Source organism: Hemiscyllium ocellatum, chromosome 42, assembly GCF_020745735.1.
Source record: "Hemiscyllium ocellatum isolate sHemOce1 chromosome 42, sHemOce1.pat.X.cur, whole genome shotgun sequence".
Lineage (NCBI taxonomy): Eukaryota > Metazoa > Chordata > Chondrichthyes > Orectolobiformes > Hemiscylliidae > Hemiscyllium > Hemiscyllium ocellatum.
Window position 1 is genome coordinate 32479499 of NC_083442.1, and position 25751 is coordinate 32505249.

The 25751-nt window shown below is 49.0% G+C and overlaps 1 protein-coding gene across 6 annotated transcripts in view; it reads right to left on the reverse strand.

Annotated features, from left to right (window-relative positions):
* tp53bp1 (tumor protein p53 binding protein, 1) overlaps positions 1-25751 on the reverse strand; it is a 77336-nt gene that overhangs the window by 45776 nt on the left and 5809 nt on the right. For 4 of the 6 annotated variants that reach the window (XM_060853961.1, XM_060853965.1, XM_060853963.1 and 1 more), the window contains exons 2-10: positions 21382-21569; positions 19540-19624; positions 16149-16242; positions 15111-15202; positions 13031-13174; positions 12447-12516; positions 7974-8146; positions 5739-5853; positions 2468-2562 (exon numbers count right to left, since the gene is read on the reverse strand). In XM_060853961.1, the coding sequence (XP_060709944.1) occupies positions 2468-2562; positions 5739-5853; positions 7974-8146; positions 12447-12516; positions 13031-13174; positions 15111-15202; positions 16149-16242; positions 19540-19624; positions 21382-21561 (1048 nt within the window). In that variant the 5' untranslated portion in view covers positions 21562-21569. The remainder of the gene's footprint in view (positions 1-2467; positions 2563-5738; positions 5854-7973; positions 8147-12446; positions 12517-13030; positions 13175-15110; positions 15203-16148; positions 16243-19539; positions 19625-21381; positions 21570-25751) is intronic. The other 2 variants (XM_060853962.1, XM_060853964.1) reach the window with 2 other exon arrangements.

Sequence of the window (25751 nt, forward strand, 5' to 3'; positions counted from 1 at the left end):
AGCAACTTTCTTCTGTCCTTCTGAAGTTCCACACACCTCTCAGTTTACAATTCTCCCATTTTTCACACTCTCAGATCTTAAAGTCAGATACAATAAACGGAATTCAAACTGCGGTTCACGATGACCATGTTAATAAAGACCCTGTGCCCAGTGTGGTTCTGAGCTGTCAGAATAAAACAGTTTCCCAGTCCATGCAGTTAGTTTGACCTTAGTGACGCACAGATATTGTTCAGGAGAAAGTGAGGACTGCAGATGCTGGAGATCAGAGCTGAAAAATGTGTTGCTGGAAAAGCGCAGCAGGTCAGGCAGCATCAAAGGAACAGGAGAATTGATGTTTTGGGCATAAGCCCTTCAGAGCCCAAGACCAGGCAGGTTTCAGGTCAGTCAGGGATCCTTTTCTAGAGGACTACAGAGACATCAGCACGGACACAGACCCTTCGGCCCAACTGGTCCATGCTGACCACATTCCCAAACTTAACTTATCCCACTCTCTGCATTTGGCTCATATCCCTCCAAACCTTTCCTATTCGTGACCTTATCTAAAAGCTATTCAAATGTTGTGACCATACCCGCAACTGCTACTTTCTTTGGAAGTTCATTCCACACATGAGCCAGTGTGTAAGAAAATTGTCCCTTGTATCCTTTTTAAATCTTTCTCCCCTCATCATAAAATCATGCCCCCTAGTCTTGAAATCCCCCCCACCCTGGGGAAAAGATACCTACCACTGACCCCATCTATACCACTCATGATTTTATAAACCCCTACAAAGGTCACCTCTCAACCTCCAGTGAAAGATGTCCCAGCCTACCCAGCCTTTTTAATATCTCTAAGTCTTCCACACCCAGCAACATCCTGGGAAATCATTTCTCAACCTCCTGCAGATTAATAATATCTTTCCTGTAACAGGGTGACCAGAACCGGACACAGTATTCCAGAAGTGGCGTCACCAATGTCCTGTACAACCTCAACATGACGTTCCAACTCCTACACTCAAAGGTCTGAGCAAAGAAGACAAGTGAGCTACAAGTTAGCCACCCTGTCTACCTGTGACTAGCCCCAGACTACTGTGCATGAGTAAAGCATGGAACAAAACTGGGACTTCCAGCATCAGATACACCACAGATATTTGCAGGAAATGTCAATGGAGGTGTGAACTGGGAATTACTGGGTTCTGTGAAACTGCACCCCAATACCATGATTCCCCAGGATTCTGACGAGACTGGGATACGGAATGCAGTTCAGATCATCATAATTAAGGAAGAATACACCTGGGTTTAAGGTAGTGCAGGAGAAAGTGAGGACTGCAGATGCTGGAGATCAGAGGCGAGAGTGTGGTGCTGGAAAAGGATAGCAGGTCAGGCAGCATCCGAGGGGCAGGAGGATCGACATTTCGGGCATAAGCCGTTCATCAGGAATCAAGGACCTATTGTGCTTTTCCAGCACCACACTCTCGACTTTATGGTGGTGTAGCCAAGGTTCAGTACAAACTGGCCCTGGGTCACAGGGATTGTCATGTTGAGAAGCCGAGCCAGTTAGATCCATCATCCAGCTCAACTCCAGGGTACAGGCAGTGAGAGTCTGAAAGGGGTTTCACAAGACAGACAGTGAGAGAACTTTTCTACTGATTGGGACATGGACTCAGAAGGGACTGATCACTCAGGACTGAGATGAGGAGAGAGCTCTTCAGTCAAGAGGCTTATGAATCTTTGGAGTGCTCTCCCCCAGAGAGCTCTGGATGTCCCACTGCCGACAACACTTAGCATGGAACAAATGGATCTCTCGAGTAATTGAGGAAAATGGGGAGTGGGCAGGAATGTGCAGGAGAGTGTGTGTGTGTGTGTGTGTGTGTGTGTGTGTGTGTGTGTGTGTGCGCGCGGCGCGCACACACATGCAGGTTGCGGGATGGGACTCTAATCAACAATCCATCCTCAATAACCTCCGACAAATCACTCCTTGGTCTCAAACTGCTACAGACAACAAACCAACTGCAGTGATACAAGATGGAGGTGCACCACCACCTTCTCAAGAAGAAGCAGATGTTCACTCACGCTTTCAAATCCCTTCAGAGCCTCTGGCCTCTCTCCCTCATCCCCCAGCTCCACAATCCTCCGTACACCTCTAACTCTGGCCTCTGACATATCCCTAATTTTCATCGTCACTAATGGGGGGCTGTAGCCCGAAGCTACAAAATTCACTCTCACTTCCCTACTTTAAGACACTTCCTAAAGACCTCTTTAGTCAAGCGTTTGGTCACCTGACCCAGTCAATGCCTCCCTGTCATATTTGGTTTGACAGTACTCCTGCAAAGCACCTTGAGACATTTCATAATGTCAAAAGGTGCCACATAAATACAAGTAGCAGTTGTTGGTGTAAGCACAGAGATCCTCTCAACCAGCTGAAGCAAAAAAGGACGTTCTGAGGCAGAGGGTGGTTACAGGTCAATACTCCCCTGCCCACCACCATTACCTAAATCTGGGTCTTGCTTGGTCGGGCTGTTGGGAACAATGATCGGGGTTGGTCCGAAGGACTCCTGGGATGAGTCAATCACATTACTGGAACTTCTGTGAAAAGAATCAGCACTTTGTTAGGAATTACAGACAGATATTAACGCTTTTAGCAGCAAACGTCTCTTAGGCAATCAACTCTGAGGCCTCACGCACAGCCCATTCCCACACCCTGCTCCTATACCGGACAGTTCCAGGAAAAGCCGTTTCCCTGGAGACGGCCAGAATTCGGCCTGACTGGTGGTCAGCGGCCTGGGGCCCAAGCTCTGGAATAATCTCCCTAAACCCCTCCTCCTCCCAGCCTTTCTGACATTTCTCAAAATAATAACTATAAAGTTATACCGGCTTTTAGGCTGAACAGGTAGATACAGGTATCTCTCGCTTTTCAGAAGTTTGCGTTATGCCACCACTTCACCGACATTAGCGCCTGTTTTTGCTCGCCAAAAGGAACCCAAAGAGGATTTTTATCTTTTACAAGAAAAGTAATTGCTTCTCCACTTTACACCATTTCGACTTACAAACAGTTTCACAGGAATGCTCTATTTTCAAGGGAACCTTGCTTTCCAAGTACCTCCTCACAAGTTTTGAGAAGGTTTGTAGCTCAGGTTGAGGTTCTGGATGTAGGTTTGCTCGCTGAGCTGGAAGGTTCATTTCCAGATGTTTCGTCACCCCGCTAGGTAACATCTTCAGCGTGCCTCCAAGCGAAGCACTGCTGGGGATTCCTGCTTTGTGTGTGTGTGTGTTTGGGTTTCTTTGATAAATAGAAAACAGATAGGTGACGAAACATCTGAAAATGAACCTTCCAGCTTGGTCAGCAAACCTACATCCAAGTACCTCCTCATCCGACTTGTCAAATTCTGCTTGCCTCTCACTCCTCTCGGGATGCTTTGTTAACTTCAAAATGCTACATAAATGCAAGTTCATGGTGGCTGAAGGAGACGGGCTCATCTCTGTGGATGGGGAAAAACATTAAAATGTCACAATAGGATCACCCAGTGCAGCAGCTGTGTGTACCATCTACAACAGGCGCTGCAGAAATTCACCCGAGATCCTCAGGCAGCAGCTTCCAAACTCACAACTACTTCCATGTAGAAGGAGAGGGAAATGAGGCCTACGGCAGATCAGCCATGCTCTTACAGAATGGCCAAGCAGACTTGATGGGCTGAATGGCCTACATCTTCATGCCGTTGGTACCAATCTAACCCACACTGACCATTCGGCCAACCCGCTCCCTCCATGCAGGGGACCGAGTTGCCATGACAACATGCAGGGTTGTAGACCGGAGCTCTGGATAGTGATGGTGGACACTCCAATCACACACAGTGGTTGTCCAGGAATCTCTCATGCTCCGACCCCTCGCCTTTGGTGAATATTGGAAGGACGGACACTTTGACCCTCAACATGTTTGACTGTGTTGTAACAAGGTTGTCTTGACCCAGTCCAGTCTCGGAGTGGGACTCCAACCTGGAGCTTCAGGCTCAGAGGCAGGAACACTACGCACTGCAGGCCCTCCATAGATCACACCCGGAAAATGGACAGGTTCAGAGAATGAATTCCATAACTTTGGACTTGGACAGTTGGAATCAAACCACCAATGGAAATACACAGGTGACCAGGACTGAAGTTAAAATAGAACTGAATCAAATCAAAGCAGGCTTTCTTTGAGATGGTGACCAAACAGGTGGATGAGGGTAAAGCAGTTGATGTGGTGTACATAGATTTCAGTTAGGCGTTTGGTAAGGTTCCCCACAGTAGGGTATTGCACAAAGTACAGAGGGATGGGATTGAGGGTTATTTAGCAGTTTGAATCAGAAATTGGCTCGCTGAAAGAAGACAGAGGGTGGTGGTGGATGGGAATATTCATCCTGGAGTTCAGTTACTAGTGGTGTACCGCAAGGATCTGTTTTGGGTCCACTGTTGTTTGTCATTTATATAAATGACCTGGATGAGGACGTAGGAAGATGGGTTAGTAAATTTGCAGATGACACTAAGATCGGTGGAGTTATGGATAGTGACAAAGGATGTTGCAGGTTACTGAGGGACATAGATAAGCCGCAGAGCCTGGGCTGAGAGATTGCAAATGGAGTTTAATGCAGAAAAGTGTGAGGCGATTCATTTTGGAAGGAGCAACAGGAATGCAGAGTACTGGGCTAATGGTAAGATTCTTGGTAGAGTGGATGAACAGAGAGATCTCAGTGTCCATGTACATAAATTCCTGAAAGTTGACACCCAGGTTGATAGGGCTGGGAAGAAGGCATATGGTGTGTTAGCTTTTATTGGTAGAGGGATTGAGTTTTGGAACCATGAGGTCATGCTGCAGCTGTACAAAATTCTGGTGCAGCCACACTTGGAGTATTGCATACAGTTCTGGTCTCAGCATTATAGGAAGGATGTGGATGCTCTGGGACTAGTTCAGAGGAGATTTACTAGGATGTTGCCTAGTATGGTGGGAAGGTCTTACGAGGAAAGGCTGAGACACCTGAGGCTGTTTTTGTTAGAGAGAAGGTTGAGGGGTGACTTAATTGAGACATATTATGGCGATGGCCAGCACGAGGGGACATAGCTTTAAATTGAGGGGTGATAGGTAATGGGACAGATGTCACAAGTATTTTATTTTACTCAGAGTAGTAGGGGCATGGAAAGCACTGCCTGCAACAGTAGTGGACTCGCAACCTTAAGGGCAATTGAATGGTCATTAAATAGGCATATGGACGAGAATGGAATAGTGTATGTTGGATGGGCTTCAGATTGGTTCCACAGGTCAGCGCAATATAGAGGGCTGAAAGGCCTGTACTGCGCTGTAATGTTCTATGTTCTAGGCCATTTGGCCCACTGAGTCCACACCTATCCTCTGAAAAGCATCCTACCCAATAAGACCCACCTCCTTACCCTATCCCCGTAACCCTGCATTTCCCATGGCTCACCCACTTAATCTGCAAATCTTTGGATTGTGGGAGGAAACCGGAGCACCCAGGGGAAACCCACACAGACACAGGGAGAATGTGCAAACTTCACACAGACAGCCCACGAGTTGAATGGAACCCAGTCCCCGGTGTTGTGAGGCAGCAGGACTAACCACGGAGCCACCGGGCTGGAGAGGCTACACAGATCGGGATATTCGGAAATCTGGGCGTCAGGATGGGAATTTCAATAGCGAGGCATTGCCAGATCCAGATTTTAAATGAATATTGAACAACACAGAATAGATGAGCTCCATTGTGATGGACACTTACTCTGACAGACTCTCCTGGACCAGGGTCTGCTGCCCAGAAAGATGCAGGACCTGCAGGCGATCGACATGAGCAACCAAAACACTTTCATTTCTCAGACGGATAGCTGCAGTGGGACCTGGGAGAGGGGGGAGAGGGAGGAGAAAAGAAAGAGAGAAAGAAAGGGAGGGGAAGGGAGGGCAAGGGAGGGGATAGATAGAAAGAGAGAGTGTGTGAGAATGCGGGGGGGGGGAAAACAGAGAGAGGGAGGGGGACAGAGAGAGGGAGGCAAGGGGGAGAGGTGGTATAAAAACACCAGAAGAACGGTCAAGAGACGAGCAATTCACTGCTGGGCACACAGACCCAAGGGAATTAATTCACACATAATTCAACTCTCCCAAAGGTTCGATATCTAGGTGCGTACGGCTGAAGGGAAACACACCGTGCAGTGTGCAGACACATCACCACCAGGACACTAACAATTCAACACAATCAAACTGATGCTCCTCACCCACAGAAAGGCCATTTCACTGAATCGATCCACGTCAGTGCTCCTGCAGCATGTGGGACACGTTTCTCTCCTTCCCATCCGCAACATTCCCCTGATACTCTTCAACCATTCCGCCCCCCCACCCCCCACCAAACCCCTCCCCCGGGAAGTGAGCCCTACGTTCTCACCATTCTCTTGATACCGAGCTGTCTCCTGAACTCTTCATTGGGTTCATATCTATAAAGAGCATAAAAAAAACAGGAGTAGGCCATTCAGCCCCTCAAGCCTCCGATCATGCCAACTCCTCATAGCCCTCAACTGCTGCTCGATCTTTCAAAACACCTGTCTCCTCTTTAAGTACCTGCAGTGAGTTAGCCTCCACAACTCTCTGGGGGAGAGAATTCCAAAGATTTGGTGCCCTCTGGAAATTGAAATTCCTTTGCACGTCACAAACTTTGTTCCAGTCTCTTCCACATGTTAGAGTCAGAGATGTACAGCACGGAAACAGTCCAACCCGTCCACGCCAACCAGATATCCCAACCCAAACCTAGTCCCACCCGCCAGCACCCGGCCCATATCCCTCCAAACCCTTCCTATTCATATACCCATCCAAATGTCTTTTAAATGTTGCAATTGTACCAGCCTCCACCACATCCTCTGGCAGTTCATTCCATACACGTACCACCCTCTGTGTGAAAAAAGTTGCCCTTAGGTCTCTTTTATATCTTTCCCCTCTCACCCTAAATCTATGCCCTCTAGCTCTGGACTCCCCCACCCCAGGGAAAAGACTTTGTCTATTTACCCTATCCACACCCCTCATGATTTTGTAAACCTCGATAAGGTCACCCCTCAGTCTCTGACGCTCCAGGGAAAACAGCTCCAGCCTGTTCGAAATCTTAATGATCTTCACCAAGTCACCAACTGAGCAGAAAATTCCAGCCTGTAGAATCATAGGATAATCATAGAATCCCCACAGTGTGGAAACAGACTATTCAGCCCATCAAGTCCACACCATCCCTCCGTAGAACATCCCACCCAGACCCAACCCCTCACTCTATCCCTGCATTTCCCATGGCTAACCGACCTAACTGACATCTCTAGTCACTATGCGCAATTTAGCATGGCCAATCCACCCTAACCTGGACAGGAACCTGGAGCACCCAGAATAAACTCACACAGACACGGCAAGATGTGCAAACTTCACACAGTCACCCAAGGCTGGAATCGAACCCAGGTCCTGGTACTGTGAGGCCGCATGGTCTGTCTGCCTTTTCTGATAGATGTATCCAGTCCATCTGGTACACATCTCCACAGCACTATCCCATGAACTCCATTAGATAAGACAAAAACAATATTTTCCAAGAGGAACCTACATTTACATAGCACCTTTCACAATCTCAGCATGTTCCAAAACAGCCATGAATTATTTTTGAAGTACGTGCTCTTGGAAATGCAGTGGTCAATTTGTGCAGAGCAGGATCCCACAAACAACAATGTGACATAAAACATGTAGTTAGCTATGGTGTCAACTGACAGAAATTTCTTTTCCAGGACACTCATCTTCAAACAGCACTGTTTACGGCCATTCGAGGGCACAAACCTGACCATCCTGTCAAAAAGGACAGCTTCTCTGGCAACGCAGCACTCCCTCAGTAGTGCACTGGGACATACACCTGTCCAGATTTTGTTGTGGGACTTGAATCCCTGACTGACAGCAGAGACCATGAACCACAGGTGACCCCAGTGAACGTAACACGCGGTAAACCTACCTGACAAAGTGGGCTCCACAGCCTCCTCTTGGGACAGGATGGTCTTGGAATGTTCCGGGTCTGCTATGGATAGAGGTCCCTCAATCCGCAGTCCAGAAGGCATCAGGAAATGGGCCTGTGCGCCAGCTCCCAGCTCCCCCTGCCACGTGGATACACTCGAGGTAACCTCCGACCTGCAACATTTCACCTGGGCTTAATGTTGAATCGACACAGTCAGGGTTAATCGCTGCTCCAGATCCCTGCCTTTGGCCCACATCCCTTAATACCTTCACTTAACAAAAATTATTTATCTCAAATTTAAAATTTAACAAATAATCTAACATCCACTTCCGCTGGTGGAAGAGAATTCCAAACCTCTCCCACCCTTTGAGTGTAAAAGTGTGTCCTACCATCCCTCAGCACTGACCCTCCGACAGTGCGGCACTTCCTCAGCACTGACCCTCCGACAGTGCGGCACTCCCTCGGCACTGACCCTCCGACAGTGCGGCACTCCCTCGGCACTGACCCTCCGACAGTGCGGCACTCCCTCGGCACTGACCCTCCGACAGCGCGGCACTCCCTCGGCACTGACCCTCCGACAGCGCGGCACTCCCTCGGCACTGACCCTCCGACAGCACGGCACTCCCTCAGCACTGACCCTCAGACAGTGCCCGCTCCTTCAGCACTGACCCTCCGACAGCGCGGCACTCCCTCAGCGCTGACCCTCCGACAGTGCGGCACTCCCTCAGCACCGATCCTCCGACAGCGCGGCACTCCCTCAGCGCTGACCCTCCGACAGTGCGGCACTCCCTCAGCACTGATCCTCCGACAGCACGGCACTCCCTCAGCACTGACCCTCAGACAGTGCCCGCTCCTTCAGCACTGACCCTCCGACAGCGCAGCACTCCCTCAGCGCTGACCCTCCGACAGCGCGGCACTCCCTCAGCGCTGACCCTCCGACAGCACGGCACTCCCTCAGCGCTGACCCTCCGACAGCGCGGCACTCCCTCAGCACTAACCCTCCGACAGCGCAGCGCTCCCTCGGCGTTGCAGTGATAGTGTCAGCCAGCACTATTCTCTCATTTCTGGAGAGGATGTGGGGTCGAGGGGAGAGTGAATTTCCTGGCCTCCGTCACCATCAAGCAGTCGCAGTGGGTTTACGGAAGAGGCTTTGATAACAGAAGGATGTCCCAGGAGACAAAGCAAGGAAGGACGCTCCATCATTAAAAGGTGGAAACTGAAAGGATTGGAGGGAAGGAGGCATGGAGGACGCGAGGTGATGTCAGCTGCTATCCCAACCAAGATTGACTGGGTAACCCAACTGGAAACATCAGCAACACTGGGCTACTGAGGCTTCAAGTGAACCTACATTTTGGGGCAGAGTCACCAATCCACAACCATCTCACGGGAACTGCATGATATCTTTGTGACAAAAGTCAAAAGTGTTGTTGGTCTTGTCTCCACGGTTTCAGAGGGAGATTATGGACCAACAATCACATCACCTATGAGTCACAGCTGAACCATAGAACGTTTAGGAGGAGAGAGTCAAACAGCAAACACACCAACAGCCCCGCAAATCTCCTTTCCCCTTCAACAAATGATGCCTGATCTGATACTGGCACATTCCCACCACCCCGATAACCTTTCACCCTCACAAACCAAAACAGAAATTGCTACAAAAACTCAGCAGGTCTGGCAGCATCTATGGAGAGAAATCAGACAAAACGTTTCAATTCTAGTGATCCACCCCCCCGACTCCCGCACACCCAGTTCTGAGGAAGGGTCACTCAGCCCGAAACATTAACTCTGCTTTCTCTCTGCAGATGCTGCCAGACCTGCTGAGCTTTGCCAGCAATTTCTGTTTTCTCTTTCTGATTTTAGTTCTTTCAGTTTTTAACTTTTCACCCTCCTGGTTAATCAGGAACCTATCCAATCTTGGTCCTCAAAATATTCAAAGACTTTGCTTCCAGCTTGGATTCCTAGACTCCTGACCCTCAGTGAGAAAATATTTCTCCTCATCTCGGTCTGAAATGGGTGAATCCTTATTTTTAAACCGTGATCTTTGTTCTAGACTGCTCCAAGCACAGAAACAGCCATTCCAGAATAACTTGTCAGGATGATCCATGTTTCAACTGGGCCTGTTCCGAATCCTCAATAGCCCCTCACTCAGTTCCCGCTCAAATATTTCAAAGGCACCTTGCAAAATCCAAGATGGATTTGACATACTGTACTATCTCCACTGGGAATCTCTCTCTGGGCAGTTCACTGGCCTTGTCCACATTCTCACCAAAGGAGTCAGATCAGTGCTGGACACAAAACCTTCAGGAAGGTGCACTGGCTCTGAAGAGAATGGCAGTGCCCATTCCTCAGTATCAGGACAGGATTGAGGGTTAAATTACAAGGACAGGTTGCATCAACTTGACTCTCGTTGCCTTGAGTTTAGGAGATTTATACACTTAATGGTAAGGTCCTAGGGAATGTTGCTGAACAGAGAGACCCTGGAGTGCAGGCTCATAGCTCCTTGAAAGTGGAGTTGCAGGTGGATAGGATAGTGAAGGAGGTGTTTGGTATGCTTTCCTTTATTGGTCAGAGTATTGAGTACAGGAGTTGGGAGGTCATATTGCGACTGTACAGGACATTGGTTAGGCCACTGTTGGAATATTGTGTGCAATTCTGGTCTCCTTCCTACTGGAAAGACGTGAAACTTGAAAAGGTTCAGAAAAGATTGACAAGGATATTGCCAGGGTTGGAGGATTTGAGCTATAGGGAGAGGCTGAACAGGCTGGGGCTGTTTTCCCTGGAGCATCGGAGGCTGAGGGGTGATCTTATAGAAGTTTACAAAATTATGAGGGGCATGGATTAGGTAAATAGGCAAAGTCTTTTCCCTGGGGTTGGGGAGTCCAGAACTAGAGGGCATAGGTTTAGGGTGAGAGGGGAAAGATATAAAAGAGACCTAAAGGGCAACTTTTTCACACAGAGGGTGATACGTGTATGGAATGAGCTGCCAGAGGATGCGGTGGAGGCTGGTACAATTGCAACATTTAAGAGGCATTTGGATGGGTATATGAATAGGAAGGGTTTGGAGGGATATGGGCCGGGTGCTGGCAGGTGGGACTAGATTTGGTTGGGATATCTGGTCGGCATGGACGGGTTGGACCAAAGGGTCTGTTTCCGTGCTGTACATCTCTATGACTCTATGACTATTTTAGGGTGTGGACTGAAATGTTTAAATGTTAGAAAGGAGCAGACAGTGTGGCCATGGTGGAAGTTTCTCCAGAGTGGGAAGAGGTTAACCACTGAGGGTCAGAGTTAAAGGTAGAGCCAGTTTGATCACAGATGAAATCGAGAGTTCTTCATTCACACAGTGGATAACTGTAATGGTCTTCAGAAAAGTCAGCATTTGTACATCAAACACATGGCGAAACTCACAGGGTGTCTCAGGTAAATACATAACTTACATGTACAAAACCTAAAGTAATACAATAGAAAAATTAATATTTTAAAGATCCATTTGATTCATTAACGTCCTTTAGGGAAGGAAATCTGCCGTCCTTACCTGGTCTGGCCTCCATGTGACTTCAGACCCACAGTAATGTGAGTGATTCTGAACTCCCCACTGAAACAGCAGAGCGAGCCACACTCCACAGGCTATACTCACATCCCAAGAATAAAGTGACAGAAACAAAACTTTCCTCAGCATCAGGCCCTGTTGTGACTCAAATCACAGCTGAGGCAGGTCACAACCAAATAAGTCAATGTCAATCATCCAAGATAAAAGCAACTCATTTAATCAGTAGAGACACATAGCATAGAAACAGGCCCTTCGGCCCAACTAATCCATGCCAACCAGATTTCCTAAACTGAACTAGTCCCATTTGCATGCATTTATTCTTGTACCTAACCAAATGCCTTTTAAATGTTAATTGTACCAACCTCTACCACTTCCTCTGGCAGCTCATTCCATACACACACCACCCTGTGTGTGAAAAAGTTGCCCAAGTCACACTTTTGAATCTTTCCCTTCTCACCTTAAAAGTACACCATACACCATCTTCAACATCTGCTCACTCCACCTCCGACACTCAGTAGCAGCGGTGTGCACCATCTACATGACACAGTGCAGAAAATGACCAAATGATCCGCTGACAGGACCTTCCAAACCCATGCCCAATTCCACATGGAAGGACCAAGGCAGCAGACACATGGGATTATCATCCCCCTGCAAGTTCCGCTCCGAGCTGCTCACCACCCTGAACTGGAGATATATCACCGTTCCTTCAGTGTCACTGGGTTAAAGTCCTGGAATTCAGTCAGTAAGGGCACTATGGGTCAACGTCAACTCCATGGACTGCAACAATTCAAACAGGCAATTTCTCCAGGGAAATGGGAATAAATGGTGGCCAGTCAGACACATGCACATCCTGTGAATAAATAACTGTATTTAGACATCTCCCTATGTGATCATGTGTGAAACATTCTGACTCTACAACATACCTCTCAGGCAGGTGGCTGCTTCCAGTCCCAGTTAAAGGCTTATCACTCACTGTTAGCCCAGCATTAGTGTCTGTGAGGAATCAGGAGAAGGCATTGTAAAAAAAAAAGTTGCTTTTCTTCATTTTGACAACACCAAGTCTGTGGTAGAACCCTGCTCTTTAAAGTCCAAAATTATTAGATCCGTTGTTAATTTTGAGACTGAGACAGATAGATTTTTGTCAAAGTTATTACAGCTTATGGGCCAAAGTTAGACTGCAGATCAGCCATTGAATGGTGGTGTAGGCTCGAGGGGCTGAATGGCCTCCCCGTTCCTTTGTAACTTGGTGACTTTATCATCAAAACCAAGGCACAATAGTCTGCGGTCCTAATGGTTCCCCCGGGAGAAGGCATGATCCTACAGGGTTCCACCACAGTCTTGGGCCCCATCCCACGCCCACACGAATTATCCGACAGCTTGTAATATAGATAGTCAAACATCCCAGGTCCAACGGTTGCCTAGCAACATCACCAACCCCTCCGTCCCCAGACAGCAACCATTATCATCAGATTCAGTTGCTTTCAGCCAATGTCCGAGCACCTCCTACCGGGCTCTGGTTCTTCACTGCAGGTGTCCACGTTGATCTCCTCAGATCCGTGAGTGCTCCCACCTGCCCTGTCGCCACTCGCCTCGGGATCACTCCCTTGGCTCTCCGATAATTCGAGCAATCCCAGACCAGCCTGGGACAAACCTGGGGGAAAGAAAATAAAAGCAAAACACATCCTCAAGGTCTTCATGGATGAGGGAAGCCATTCAAAACAGTCTTGGCTGCCTCATCAAAAAAAAAAAGAACTAAACTTCCTCCAAAGAGTTTCATTTTAATCACTGACTTTGGAATGCGGCTGGGCCAGGACGTCATGCCCATCTCTAGTCGCCCGTGATAAGTGGCATTCGGCTGCCCCTTTGAATTGCTCCTGCTGGCCATCTTGTGTACTGACACCCGCCCAGTGTGGGCGGGGGAGGGGGTTGCTTGGATTCTGACCCGGGTACACTGAAGGAATGGCAATCGATTCCCAAGTCAGGTTGGAGGGGAACTCGCTGGAGGTGATGGTGTCCCCCATGTACCTGCTGCCTTTGCCCTTCTCAAATAAAGTACTTCCCAAACATCGTGACCCACCCCCAAGTAGGTGGGACCCCAGGCCGGTGAGATCAGGTGGGGTCAGAGGAGGGAGGTTTAAAAACGACATGAGGGACAATTTTTTTTTATTACACAGACAGTGGCTCATGTTTGGAATGAACTTCCACAGAAACTGGTGGATGCAGGTACAGTTACAACGTTTAAGAGACATTTGGATAAGTACATGGATGGGAAAGGTTTGGAGGGACATGAACCAGGAGCGGGCAGCTGGGACTGGTTTAGTTTGGGATTATGGTCGGCACGGACTGGTAGGACCGAAGGGTGCGTTTCTGTGCTGTCTGACCCTAGGAGGCCTGGAGGAGCAACTGTGGGGGATTCTGTTTAACCCTCTGGCTTCTTTAATCAAAGGAGTCATGATATGTGGTTGGCCAATTAGGCTCCTCATAGGAAAGAAACTATAAGATTGATCAGCTTTTCACACCACAGTCCGAGCTTCACAGCAATCCCTGCTGCGGGAGGGGGGGGGGAACCTGACAATCTCTTGGGTTTACCTGGGGGTCACGACCCAAGAGGAAACCCATGTTCGAGGGGTTGACGATCCCACGTTTGGAAGCTGCTGTTGGAAAACCCTTGGTGAGTTGCTGCAGTGTAGTTTGAAGATGGTACACACTGTTACTGCCACCAAAAGGTTTTTGGGCTCCTCTGTTTTAAATGTCCTAACTTCTTTCAATTTAACACAAAATGATAAGCTTCTAGAGGAAACAAAGTTATCGTGATAACTGGGAGGAAAACCAAAACGAGTCCACTGAGCGTGGCAACTTTTTAACCCTATCTATACCCCTCTCTGATCTGACAGAGGTTTATGAAATCATGAGGGGTATAGATAGAGTTAATGTCTTTTCCCTTAGGTGAGGGATTCCAAGACTAGGGGACATTTTCTCTTAAGGTGAAAGGAGAGAGATGAGGGGCAACTTCTTTTTTTAAAACACAGAGAGAGGTTCACGTGTGGAATGAACTTCTAGCAGAAGTGGTGCTTGCAGGTACAGTTACAACATTTAAACAACACTTAAATAAGCGCAGGGATAGCAACAGTTTGGAGGGATATGGGCTAAGCACAGGCAGGTGGGACTAGTTCAGTTTGGGATTATGGCCAGCACGGACTGGTTGGACTGAAGGGTCTGTTTCCGTGCTGTCTGATTGTATGTGAAATGCTGACACTTCACCCCAATGGTCCTTCCTCACATGCCAGTCTGGTCAACAGCCCTTTGCACTTCCAGGGGAAAGGTCAGGCCCCAGTACTCTGTCGCCAAGGCGCACAGCAGCTGAGGTAAACGATGCCTGATCCTCCGCAGGGTGAAAACTGCAGACAGAAAGCATTCCCCTTCTTGAGGGGCACAAGATTCACACACAGAACCCCGAGACCATCGAGGACTCCCCCACCCAGCCCCACAAAACAAAAATAAAAACACACAATCAGGAAACAGCAGCCTTGGCCAACAACAGGCCGCAGGACTGGACCGGCTCCCTCACGAATAGGCCGAAGCCTTACCTTCAGCAGTGACGGAGTTGGTTGTGGAATCTGCAAATTCGGCACCTTCAGCGTCCACCTCCTGCGAGCTTGGCTGGACACTGACAGGACTGCTGGGAGAACAGGAAATAAATCCATCACATCATCACTTCCATTCCGGGCTCTCCAAGCACTCTTCATGGGGGGGGGGGGGGAAACAGGGGAACAGGGACAAGGGGACGGCGATGGCAGAGGGGAGATGTAGAGGATATAGCCCCCACTTTGTCAGATGGTCCTGCATTGCCTCTGACAAAACCAAGCCCCTCAGCCATCTCCCAGCTCCACCGACTACTCGGGACCACCCATCTACCTCACGGACTTTTCAAGAATTATTTGTTCTTTCACGGGATACGGGCGTCACTGGCTGGGCCACCATTTGTTGGTTGTCCCTAACTGCCCCTGTAGGTAGTGGTGAGCTGCCTCCTCGGTCCGCTGCTGTCCTTGGGGAGTAGGCAGCAATGGAATAGCGAGGGAGGGAATTCCGGGATTTTGACCCAGCAACACCAAAGGAACTGCGATAGATTTCCAAGTCAGGAGGGTGATTGGCTTGGAGGGGAACACGCAGAGGGAGTGATGTCCCCGTGGACGAATGTAAAGTGCAAGTCTGAGCCACCAGGAGGCGGTAGTGGTTGGTAAGGAGGGTGGGAGACAGGGCTGGGTGAGCAGGAAATGAGACTATCTCAGCAACATGACAGTTACTGGGTGATCAGAGCTTGGCCAGTCTTCGTTGATGGACAAACTATTTATACCATTTGCATAGCGCCTTTCACAACCTCAGAATGTACCAAATCAAAACCAAAACTCAGCAGATCTGGCAGCGACTGTGGGGGGGTGGGGGGAGAGACACAGAGCGGGGAAAAAGGGGGTGCTGAGAGTGGGGGAGAGGGGAAGGGAGGGGAGAAGAGAGAAAGAGAGGGGGGTAGGGGTGCAGAGGGGTGTGGGGGAGAGTGAGGGTAGAGGAGGGCGGGGGAAGAGGGGGTGAACACGCGTGCACACACACACACACACACACGCACTCACCGGCTTTGCACCTTTGGCTGTGACAGACCCTCCATCGAAGGAATGGATGGTTCACCCGACTTCTGACACGCCGTCGTTTCCATGGTGCCCAGAACTGAGAGAAAACAACAAACACAAACGTAGTGAGGGGGGGATATGTGGCAGAGTTGAAAGGCTCATCAATGGCGATGAGGGCTCCACCGTAACGGTTCAGCTCTGAAGAGTGGAACAATGTTATCGAGTTACACAGTGTGGAAACAGACCCGTCAGACCAACCAGTCCATTCCAACTGAACTAGTCCCACCTGCCTGCGCCTGGCACATGTCCCTCCAAACCTTCCCTATCCATGGACTTATCCAAATGTCTCTTAAACATTGTAACTGTGCCCTCATCCACCACTTCCTCAGGAAGTTCATTTCACACACAAACCACCCTCTGGGTAAAAACTTTGCCCCTTCTGTTTTTTAAAAATCGTTCACCTCTCACCTTAGAAAAAACATGCCCCCTAGCTCCCCACCCCGGCAAACAGACGGTTACCATTCCATGCCCCTCCCGTTTATATAAACCTCTATATGGTCACCCCCTCAGCCTCTGATGCTCCTCTGAAGCTCCGCATTTCCCCATACTGTCCCCAGCCCTCAGGAAGGCAGCTTCACCTCTACCTTAGCAGTTGCCAGAGTGACTATGGTTATTGGGTGCACTGATGTAGTTTTCATCCTTAGCAACTGGAACTGGATTTGATTGGTCAAAACAGCCAACATGCCCTTCCACCATTTGCATCAAATGGTGATTCACCATCATACGACAGAACTAGAGCCATAGAGCTGTACAGTTGTACCCTTCAGTCCAACATTAATCTAGTCCCATTTGCCAACACTTGGCCTATATCCCTCTAAACCCTTCCTATTTATATACCCATCCAGATGCCTTTTAAATGCTGTAATCGTACCAGCCTCCACCACGTCCTCTGGCAACTCATTCTATACACACACTGCCCTCTGTGCGAAAAAGTAAATCTTCCCCCCCCCCACCTTAAACCTATACCCTCTAGTTTCAGGCTCCCTTACCCTGGGAAAAGAGCTTCACTATTCACCCATTCCATGCCCCTCATGATTTTATAAACTTCTATAAAACCAAGGATAGGGTGAATAGGCAAGGAATTGTCAGATTAAAAGGTATTCAGAAAAGAGTAGGCACAGCTAACACAACAGGCCTGGTATCACCATCAGCCCCTACGCATTGCAACCTATCATCATTATTATTTTCCCTTTATTCATTCAGGGATGTAGGTGCCGCTGGTGCTGTTGTCCATAGCTAGTCGCCCGGCTCACTGGAACATTCCAGAAGACAGTTAAATGTCATCCACATCGCTGTGGGACTGGAGTCAGATACTGGCCAGACCAGGTCCCTCCCTAAAGAGCATGTGTGAACCCAATGGGTTTTTACAGCAACCCATGATACTCTCACAGTCACCAACCCTGAAACTAGCTTTCAATTCCACTGTATTTTCTAATCAACCCATTGGGACTTTTTATTAAAGACCTCTGGAGCAAGCGGGACTTAGAGCCAAGCCTCCTGGATCAGAGGAAGGGACGCTACCACAGTGCCACAAGAGGCCTCAGTCCAACTGAGCATTAAATTCCACCAGCCACTGCAGCAGGATTTGAACACAGGCCCCAGACCATTAGCCCTCGATGGTGAGGAGAAAGTGAGGACTGCAGATGCTGGAGATCAGAGTCGAAGAGTGTGGTGCTGGAAAAGCACAGCCTGACAAAAGGCTTTTGCCCGAAACGTCGATTCTCCTGCTCCTCGGATGCTGCCTGACCTGCTGTGCTTTTCCAGCACCATGCCACACTCTTGGCCCTGGATAATTAGCCCAGTGGGGGAACCAGGTACTGACTTGGAAAAGCTGACACTATACCCATGGGGTGGCCATTCAGCCCCTCCAGCCCATTCTTCGCTGACCTCTGTCCTAACTGGCCAGCTTGCTCCTGTAACCCCTAACTCAAATGGAAAGCTAACTGGCTCAGCTTTGACATTTTTAATTGAACACCCCCTCCCCCCCGGTCTCAGCAGCCCTTTGGGGTAGGGTGGGCCTTGGTGTTATAGGTTTCACTGCGTCACCCCCTTCCTGCCTTCGCTGATGGAGGGCCTCGCCAGTGGGTCCTCAATCTGACCCCACCTCCCCCTTCTCACACAAAAAAGACCCCCTCTGCATCTCACTGAATCCTTCACTGGTTCGATCATCTTTGTAACCTCCGCTGTTTCAAGGGTGACAAACCCCCACAATCTGTCCTAATTATTTAACCCCATAAGCTCCAGGTTGAAGCCAATTCAAGGTGAGAATCCTAAATCCGAGTGCAGAGTCCTCAAATTAAAGGCTACATTACCTGTGCACTCGCCTAATTCTTTAGCAACTTTTCTCCCTCTCTCACTTCCCCAACCAATAAACATAGCCTCCAGATTGCTGACCCTTCACACCTCCTGGTACATCACCATGAACAGAATACTTTGATCCATTGTGCTTCAGTCCAGGCTGCCTGCCCCCTGCCACCAACCCCCAAGGCAAATCAGAGACTACACTGCCTCACTTGTACCATGGGAATGCTGGGTATTCCTTTTTCCAGACCTGCATTTATATTGTGCCTTTCCCAAGCTCAGGAAGTTCCAAAACACTGCACAAACAGTGGGGCGGCACGGTGGCTCAGTGATTAGCACCACTGCCTCACAGTACCAGGAACCCAGGTTCAATTCCAGCCTCAGGTTACTGTCTGTGTGGAGTGTGCACATTCTCCCAGTGTCTGCGTGGGTTTCCTCCGGGTGCTCCGGTTTCCTCCCACAGTCCAAGGTGAATTGGCCATGCTAAATTGCCCATAGTGTTAGGTGCATTAGTCAGAGGGAAATGGTTCTGGGTGGGTTACTCTTCGGAGGGTCAGTGTTGACTTGTTGGGCCGAAGGGCCTGTTTCCACACTGTAAGGGAATCTAATCTAAAAAATCCTTTCTGAAGTGCAGCCATAATTGTCGAGAGCAGCCAGTTCCCACAAACAGTAACGTGACAATGACTAGGTAGTCTGTGTGAGTAATGTTCATCGAATGATGAATATTGACCAATGAGAACACCCTTGCTCTTCATCAGAATAGTGGGGCTGTGGGATCTTTCACATCTACCTTTCAGAGCACCAGTGGCTTCACTTCAACATCTCATCCAAAAGACATCACTCCCAACCCCTAAAACAGTGCTGCACTCCATCATTACTGCTTAGTCTCAGCTTTGCTTATAGGGGTCAATTGGGACTTGAACTTCCTGAGAGGGGGCTACTTGTTCAGCAATCTGATAAATGCACGATCACAGATCTGTCCCCCGAGTGAGGCTGCTGGTGGCAATGGGACTTCGGTTCCACCGTCACTCACCTTTGTGGTGCATCTCCTTCCGGCCAGAGATCTCTTTGCCGCCTCCTGCCGAGGTCTTGGCTGCCTGTGGGCCAGCAATCAGCTCCTGCAACATCCAACACACGGGGACACCTCAGAGCCTCAGCAGTCATACAAACCACACCACATCTAATAGAGTCACAGGCACAGTCATAAAGCACAGAAACGGACCCTTCAGTCCAACCAGTGCATGCTGACTACAATCCCAAACTAAATTAGTCTCATTTGCTTGCACTTTGCCCATGTCCCTCCAAACATTTCTTATTCGTGTATTTGGGACGGCACAGTGGTTTAGTGGTTAGCACTGCTGCCCCCACAGCGCCAGGGACCTGTTTTCAATTCCAGCCTCAGGCGACTATCCACGTGGAGTTTGTACATTCTCCCCGTGTCTGCGTGGGTTTCCTCCGGGTGCTCCAGTTTCCTTCCACAGTCCAAAGATGTGCAGGTCAGGTGAACTGGCCATGCTAAAGTCAGGGGTAAATACATGGTAGGGGGAATGGGGCTGGGTGGGTTACTCTTTGGTTAGTAAGTGTGGGCTTGGTGGGCTGAAGGGCCTGTTTCCATACTGTAGGTATTCTAATCTTATCCAAATGCTTTTTAAATGTTGCAACTGAACACACATCCACCCCGTCCTCTGGAAGTTGATTCCATACACAAACCACGCTCTGTGTACAGAGGTTGCCCCTTATGTCCTTTTTTAATCTCTCTCCTCTCATCTTAAATCCCCCTAGTCTTGAAATCCCAAGTTTGAAGAGTTAGGGAGATTTCTAGATGTTTTCTCTTTCCAAAATAAAAAAGAATGATTAATGAAAAGACATCAGAACTTCTATTTAAAACGAGGCTGCTTGGAAATTGTGTGACTTGTTATAATTGCTGCTCTTGGTTGCCTGAACGATACTTGGCTGTTTCATTTCATTGGTTTACAGTGGGTCCGTTGACACTATCTGCAGAGTCTCTGTTCTGGAGTTAGCTAGGGGAAAGCCTGCTAAGAACAGGCTTCCCAGCTCACTTCTCCTGTTTTTGAAGCATGCGTATGGTGAATTCAGGTTGAAACTTGAGTGTTGTCCTGGAAGAATGACGGAGAAAACTTCTCACGCTTGTACTTCCTGAGCAAGCTGTGTCTGCCAAGACACCAGACCACTATGTATGATTAGTGACTTGACACATTTGTAAGACAGCAAGATTGACAGACTTGTGAACATTTTACTCTTTTAAACCAGAAGTAAAGCTCCCCATAAACCGTCCCCATCAAACACTCCCAGGACAGAGACAGCACAGCATTAGATTAAGGGTAAAGCTCCTTCTACACCATCCAAGTCAAAGACTCCCAGACTGAGACAGCACAGGTTAGATATAGAGTGAAGCTCCCTCTACTCTTTCAAAATAATAGATATAAAGTAAAGCTATCTTGACACTATTCCCATCAACCACTTCCAGTACAGAGACAGCAAGCGTCAGGTACAGAGTAAAGCTCTCTCTGCACTGTCCCTCTGAGCAAACATGCCCAAGACAGGGACAGCACAGGGTCAGTTAGAGAAAAAAAAGCCATCTTTACGCTGTCCCCCATAAAATACTCCCAGGACAGGGACAGCACAGGGTTAGGAATGGACTAAAGTTCCCTCCACACTTCCCGGACAATGGAAAGCACAGGGTCAGATACAGGAGTAAAGCTTCCTCTACACTGTCCCCCATCAAACACTCACAGCACAGGGTTAGATACAGAGTAAAGCTCCCTGAACATTTTGCCGTTGCGAATACACAGTCTTGGTCAGAAGCTGTTTCTCGCCGATCTGCAACCTTGTCGAATGGCCGGGGAGTACTCACCAACACTGGGCTGTGTGTGCGGGGCTGCAGATTCGACAGGCACCGGGCTTGGAGATTCCGGTAGCTCTGCTCAGGGTCATCCTCCGACAGCACACTCTCAGCCTGGGAGTCCTCTACAATCAGGCACGGGGTGTCTTGCTGCGAGAGCTCAGGTTCCAGCTGGGTGCCGTTCGGGTCCATGTGATGAACTAGATTGAATCATAGGTAGAATTAGACAAGAGACAGGAGCCCATTCGGCCCATTGTACATGCTCTACCATTCAATACAATCACAGCTGGTCTTGGGCTTCAACTCCACTATTCTGCCCAATCCCCATTTCTTTCGATTCGGAAAGACCCAGGCATGTCTACTACAGCGCTGAGTATTCTAACAATAGGCAGGAGGCATTCGGATCATTGACTCTGCTCCATCATTCAATCCAATCATAGTCCTCAACCCCACTTCCCAGCCTCTTCTCCATAACCTTCGATTCCCTTCCGGATTAAATGTGTGTCTCTCTCTATTTGTGGGTGCAGAGGAGATTCACCAGACTGATTCCGGGAGAGACTCAGTCGACTGGGACAACAGCCATTGGAATATGGAAGAAAGGGGTGGGCTCTTATAGTGACATGCGAAATTACGAAGGGAATCAATACGATGGAAACTGGGAGGTTGTTTTCACTGGAGGGTCAAACTAGAACTAGGGGCATAACCTCAAAATAAAGGGGGACAGATTTAGGATTGAGTTGAGGAGGAACTTCTTCACCCAAAAGATTGGGAATCTGTGGGATTCCCTGTCCAGAGAAGCAGTTGAGGCCTCCCTATTGAATGTTTTTAAGGTAAAGATAGATAGATTAGATTACTTACAGTGTGGAAACAGGCCCTTCGGCCCAACAAGTCCACACCGACCCGCCGAAGCGCAACCCACCCATACCCCTACATTATCCCTATGGGCAATTTAGAATGGCCAATTCACCTGACCCGCACATCTTTGGACTGTGGGAGGAAACCGGAGCACCCAGAGGAAACCCACGCAGACATGGGGAGAACGTGCAAGCTCCACACAGTCAGTCGCCTGAGTCGAGAATTGAACCCAGGTCTCCAGGCGCTGTGAGGCAGCAGTGCTAACCACTGTGCCACCGTGCCGCCCACACATTTGATAGGCGTTTGAACATTGAAGGAATTAAGGGTTACGGTGAGTGGGCGGGTAAGTGGCGCTGAGTCCATGAAAAGATGAGCCATGATCTTAATGAATAGCAGAGCAGGCTGGAAGGGTCAGATGGCCTACTCCTGCTCCTGGTTCGGTCGTTCTTATCTCGGCTATTACTGTGTGACATGTTTAGGTGGGCAGTTACAATGGAAGATGTAGACCAAGGAATCTATAAACAAGAAAAGGTGACACACCTGTGGGGAAAAAAAAGTCAACAGGAAGCAGACTTTTACAAGCAGGAAGCAGAAGTTGCTTACCACAGAGTGAATTTTGCGTAACACAGACCGTGAATCACTTACTACCTCAGAAAGCCAAGGAGAGAGATTACAAGCACAGATTTATTGAAATGTAGCTCTCACAACCATCCAATTACATTTAACCACAACGTGAATCCAACAGCATTGTCCTATTATTAATGGCTGACAATTGTATAGCACCTTTCACAACTCGAGGATATCCCTTGTATCTCAAAGAGTTACTTCTGAAATGCAGCAGCCAACTTGCGCACAGCACGCTCCCCCATAAACATCACCCAAGAACCACCTGGAGGAATAGATGAATGAGAAGGGAATAGAGACATATGGATCCTGTCAGTGAACACTGGGCAAAATGTGTCAGCACAGGCTTGGAGGGCCGAAGGGCCTGTTCCTATGCTGTACTGTTCTTTGTACAATGAGATAACGACCAGCTGATTTTTTTTGGGGGGGGGGTGTTGTTTGTTGGAGAGACAACTATTGGGCAGGACACTGAGGATAACACCCATCCTTTAAGCGGCCACAGATCTTCCATCCAAAAGGGGAGAGAGTCATCAGTCTAACATCGCCTCTGGGAGTCAGCACCTTCAACAGTGCAGCACTGCCTCAGCACTGTCCTGGACGTAGTAACCTGTATTTTTTTCTGTGGTTTTAATATTTCCAAGCAGGGAAAACAGGATCTCAATGCAACATCTCATCTGCAGGTTTGAGCTGAAAACTATTTGATTCCTACAATAAACACAGGTTGTGGTTTGTCCATTATCCACAATTATTGGATATTTTGATTAAATCTGAAAATGTGGTGCTGGAAAAGCTCAGCAGGTCAGGCAGCATCCAAGGAACAGGAAATTCGATGTTTCGGGCATAAGCCCTTCATCATTCCTGATTTTCAGCTCTGATCTCCAGCATCTGCAGACCTCACTTTCTCCTACTCTGATTAAATGTCAGGAAAGACAAAGTGTCTGCCCTCACTCAAGTTCAGAATAACTGAAAGCAGGAGCAGACATATGTCATTCAGACATCAAAGTCTGCTCCACTATTTAACAGGATATTGCAGCTGATCGCAAGATGTCATTCCGGACCGGGAATTGAACTTGGGCTGCACCGGTGACAGAGCCACACCTGAGCCACCACACGCCCAGGGAGAGTAATGTGCAGCAAATGCATGCAATTAATGTGAGATTTTCAAACACCCATCAATCGCTAATTACCTGCAGTTAATGAGGTGTAAGGGGTCCCTGAGCCGGTTGGAAAAGGGAATTGCAACACCGGTGAGGAGCCGGCAGGATTAACCACATTGCAAACGAACCTTTTAATTGTCAAGGGGATCAAGGGTTATGGGGAGAAAGTGGGAGAATGGGGTTGAGAAATTTATCAGCCATGATTGAATGGCAGAGTAGACTCGATGGGTTGAATGGCCTAATTCTGTTCCTACGCCTTATGGTCTTAACTGTGTTTGCAAGGACTGTGACTAAATTTACCACGACAGGTGGGTAGGCTGTGTGGAGTTTGCACATTCTCCCTGCATGGCTTTCCTCCGGGTGCTCCAGTTTCCTCCCACAGTCCAAAGATGTGCAGGTTAGGGTGGACCGTCTATGGGAAAATGCAGAGTTACGGGGATAGGGTAGGGGCATAGGTGTGGATGGGCATCCTCTCTCTCCCCTCACTACCCCCCCTCCTCACTTTCCCACTTCCCTTTAGAGGGTCAGTGGAGACACGACAGGCTGAATGGCCTCTTTCTGCACTGCAGGGATTCTATGATTCGTTGAAAATTGAACCAAAATAGTAAGATATTTTATGAATCTGTGTAACCACACTCAGGCAGGTCCCGATCCCCGCAGGGCAGGAGGGTCCCGATTCCCGCAGGGCAGGAGGGTCCCAATCCCCGCAGAGCAGGCGGGTCCCAATCCCCGCAGGGCAGGCGGGTCCCAATCCCCGCAGGGCAGGCGGGTCCCGATCCCCGCAGGGCAGGCGGGTCCCGATCCCCGCAGGGCAGGCGGGTCCCGATCCCCGCAGGGCAGGCGGGTCCCGATCCCCGCAGGGCAGGAGGGTCCCGATCCCCGCAGGGCAGGAGGGTCCCGATCCCCGCAGGGCAGGAGGGTCCCGATCCCCGCAGGGCAGGAGGGTCCCGATCCCCGCAGGGCAGGAGGGTCCCGATCCCCGCAGGGCAGGAGGGTCCCGATCCCCGCAGGGCAGGCGGGTCATGATCCCCGCAGGGCAGGCAGGTCATGACAGGGACTAAGAGGGTTGGAAGATGACAAATGACTCGAGTGGCTGGAGAGATTGGGTTTAAAGGAGCAAGGATGTAAACTGGGCTTGTTCTCACTGGAAAGCAGGAAGCTGCAAAGCAACATTATTGCTATTTTTAGGATCCAGATAGTGAAGACCATGACGTGTTATTACCCCTCCTCCAGATCAGTAGAACACAAGGACACAGGATCCGCTTGAAGGAGGGCAAGCTGAAACTAACTGGCAATAAGAACATCACTTCAGTCTGCAAGTGGTAAATCTATGGACCCGATTCCCCTTCAGGGGTGGGCGGGGTGTGGGGTCTGAGCACTCGTTAATGTGTGCTTTAGGTAGATCTCTTACAGAAAGTAATGTATCCAGTGCATGGGTCAATTAAACCATAGCAGGTAGAGTCATACAGCAATGGAAAGAGACCCTTCGGTCCAACCAGTCCATGCTGACCCTAATCCCAAAGTAAACTAGTCCCACCTGCCTGCTCCTGGCCCATATCCCTCCTATTCATGTACTTATCCAAATGTCTCTTAAACGTTGTAACTGTACCCATTCTCACCACTTCCTCTGGAAGCTCATTCCACACACAAACCATCCTCTTGTAAAACAAAATTGCCTCTCATGTCCTTTACAAATCTTTCCCATCACCTTAAAAAACCCTAGACTTGAAATCCCCCACCCTGGGG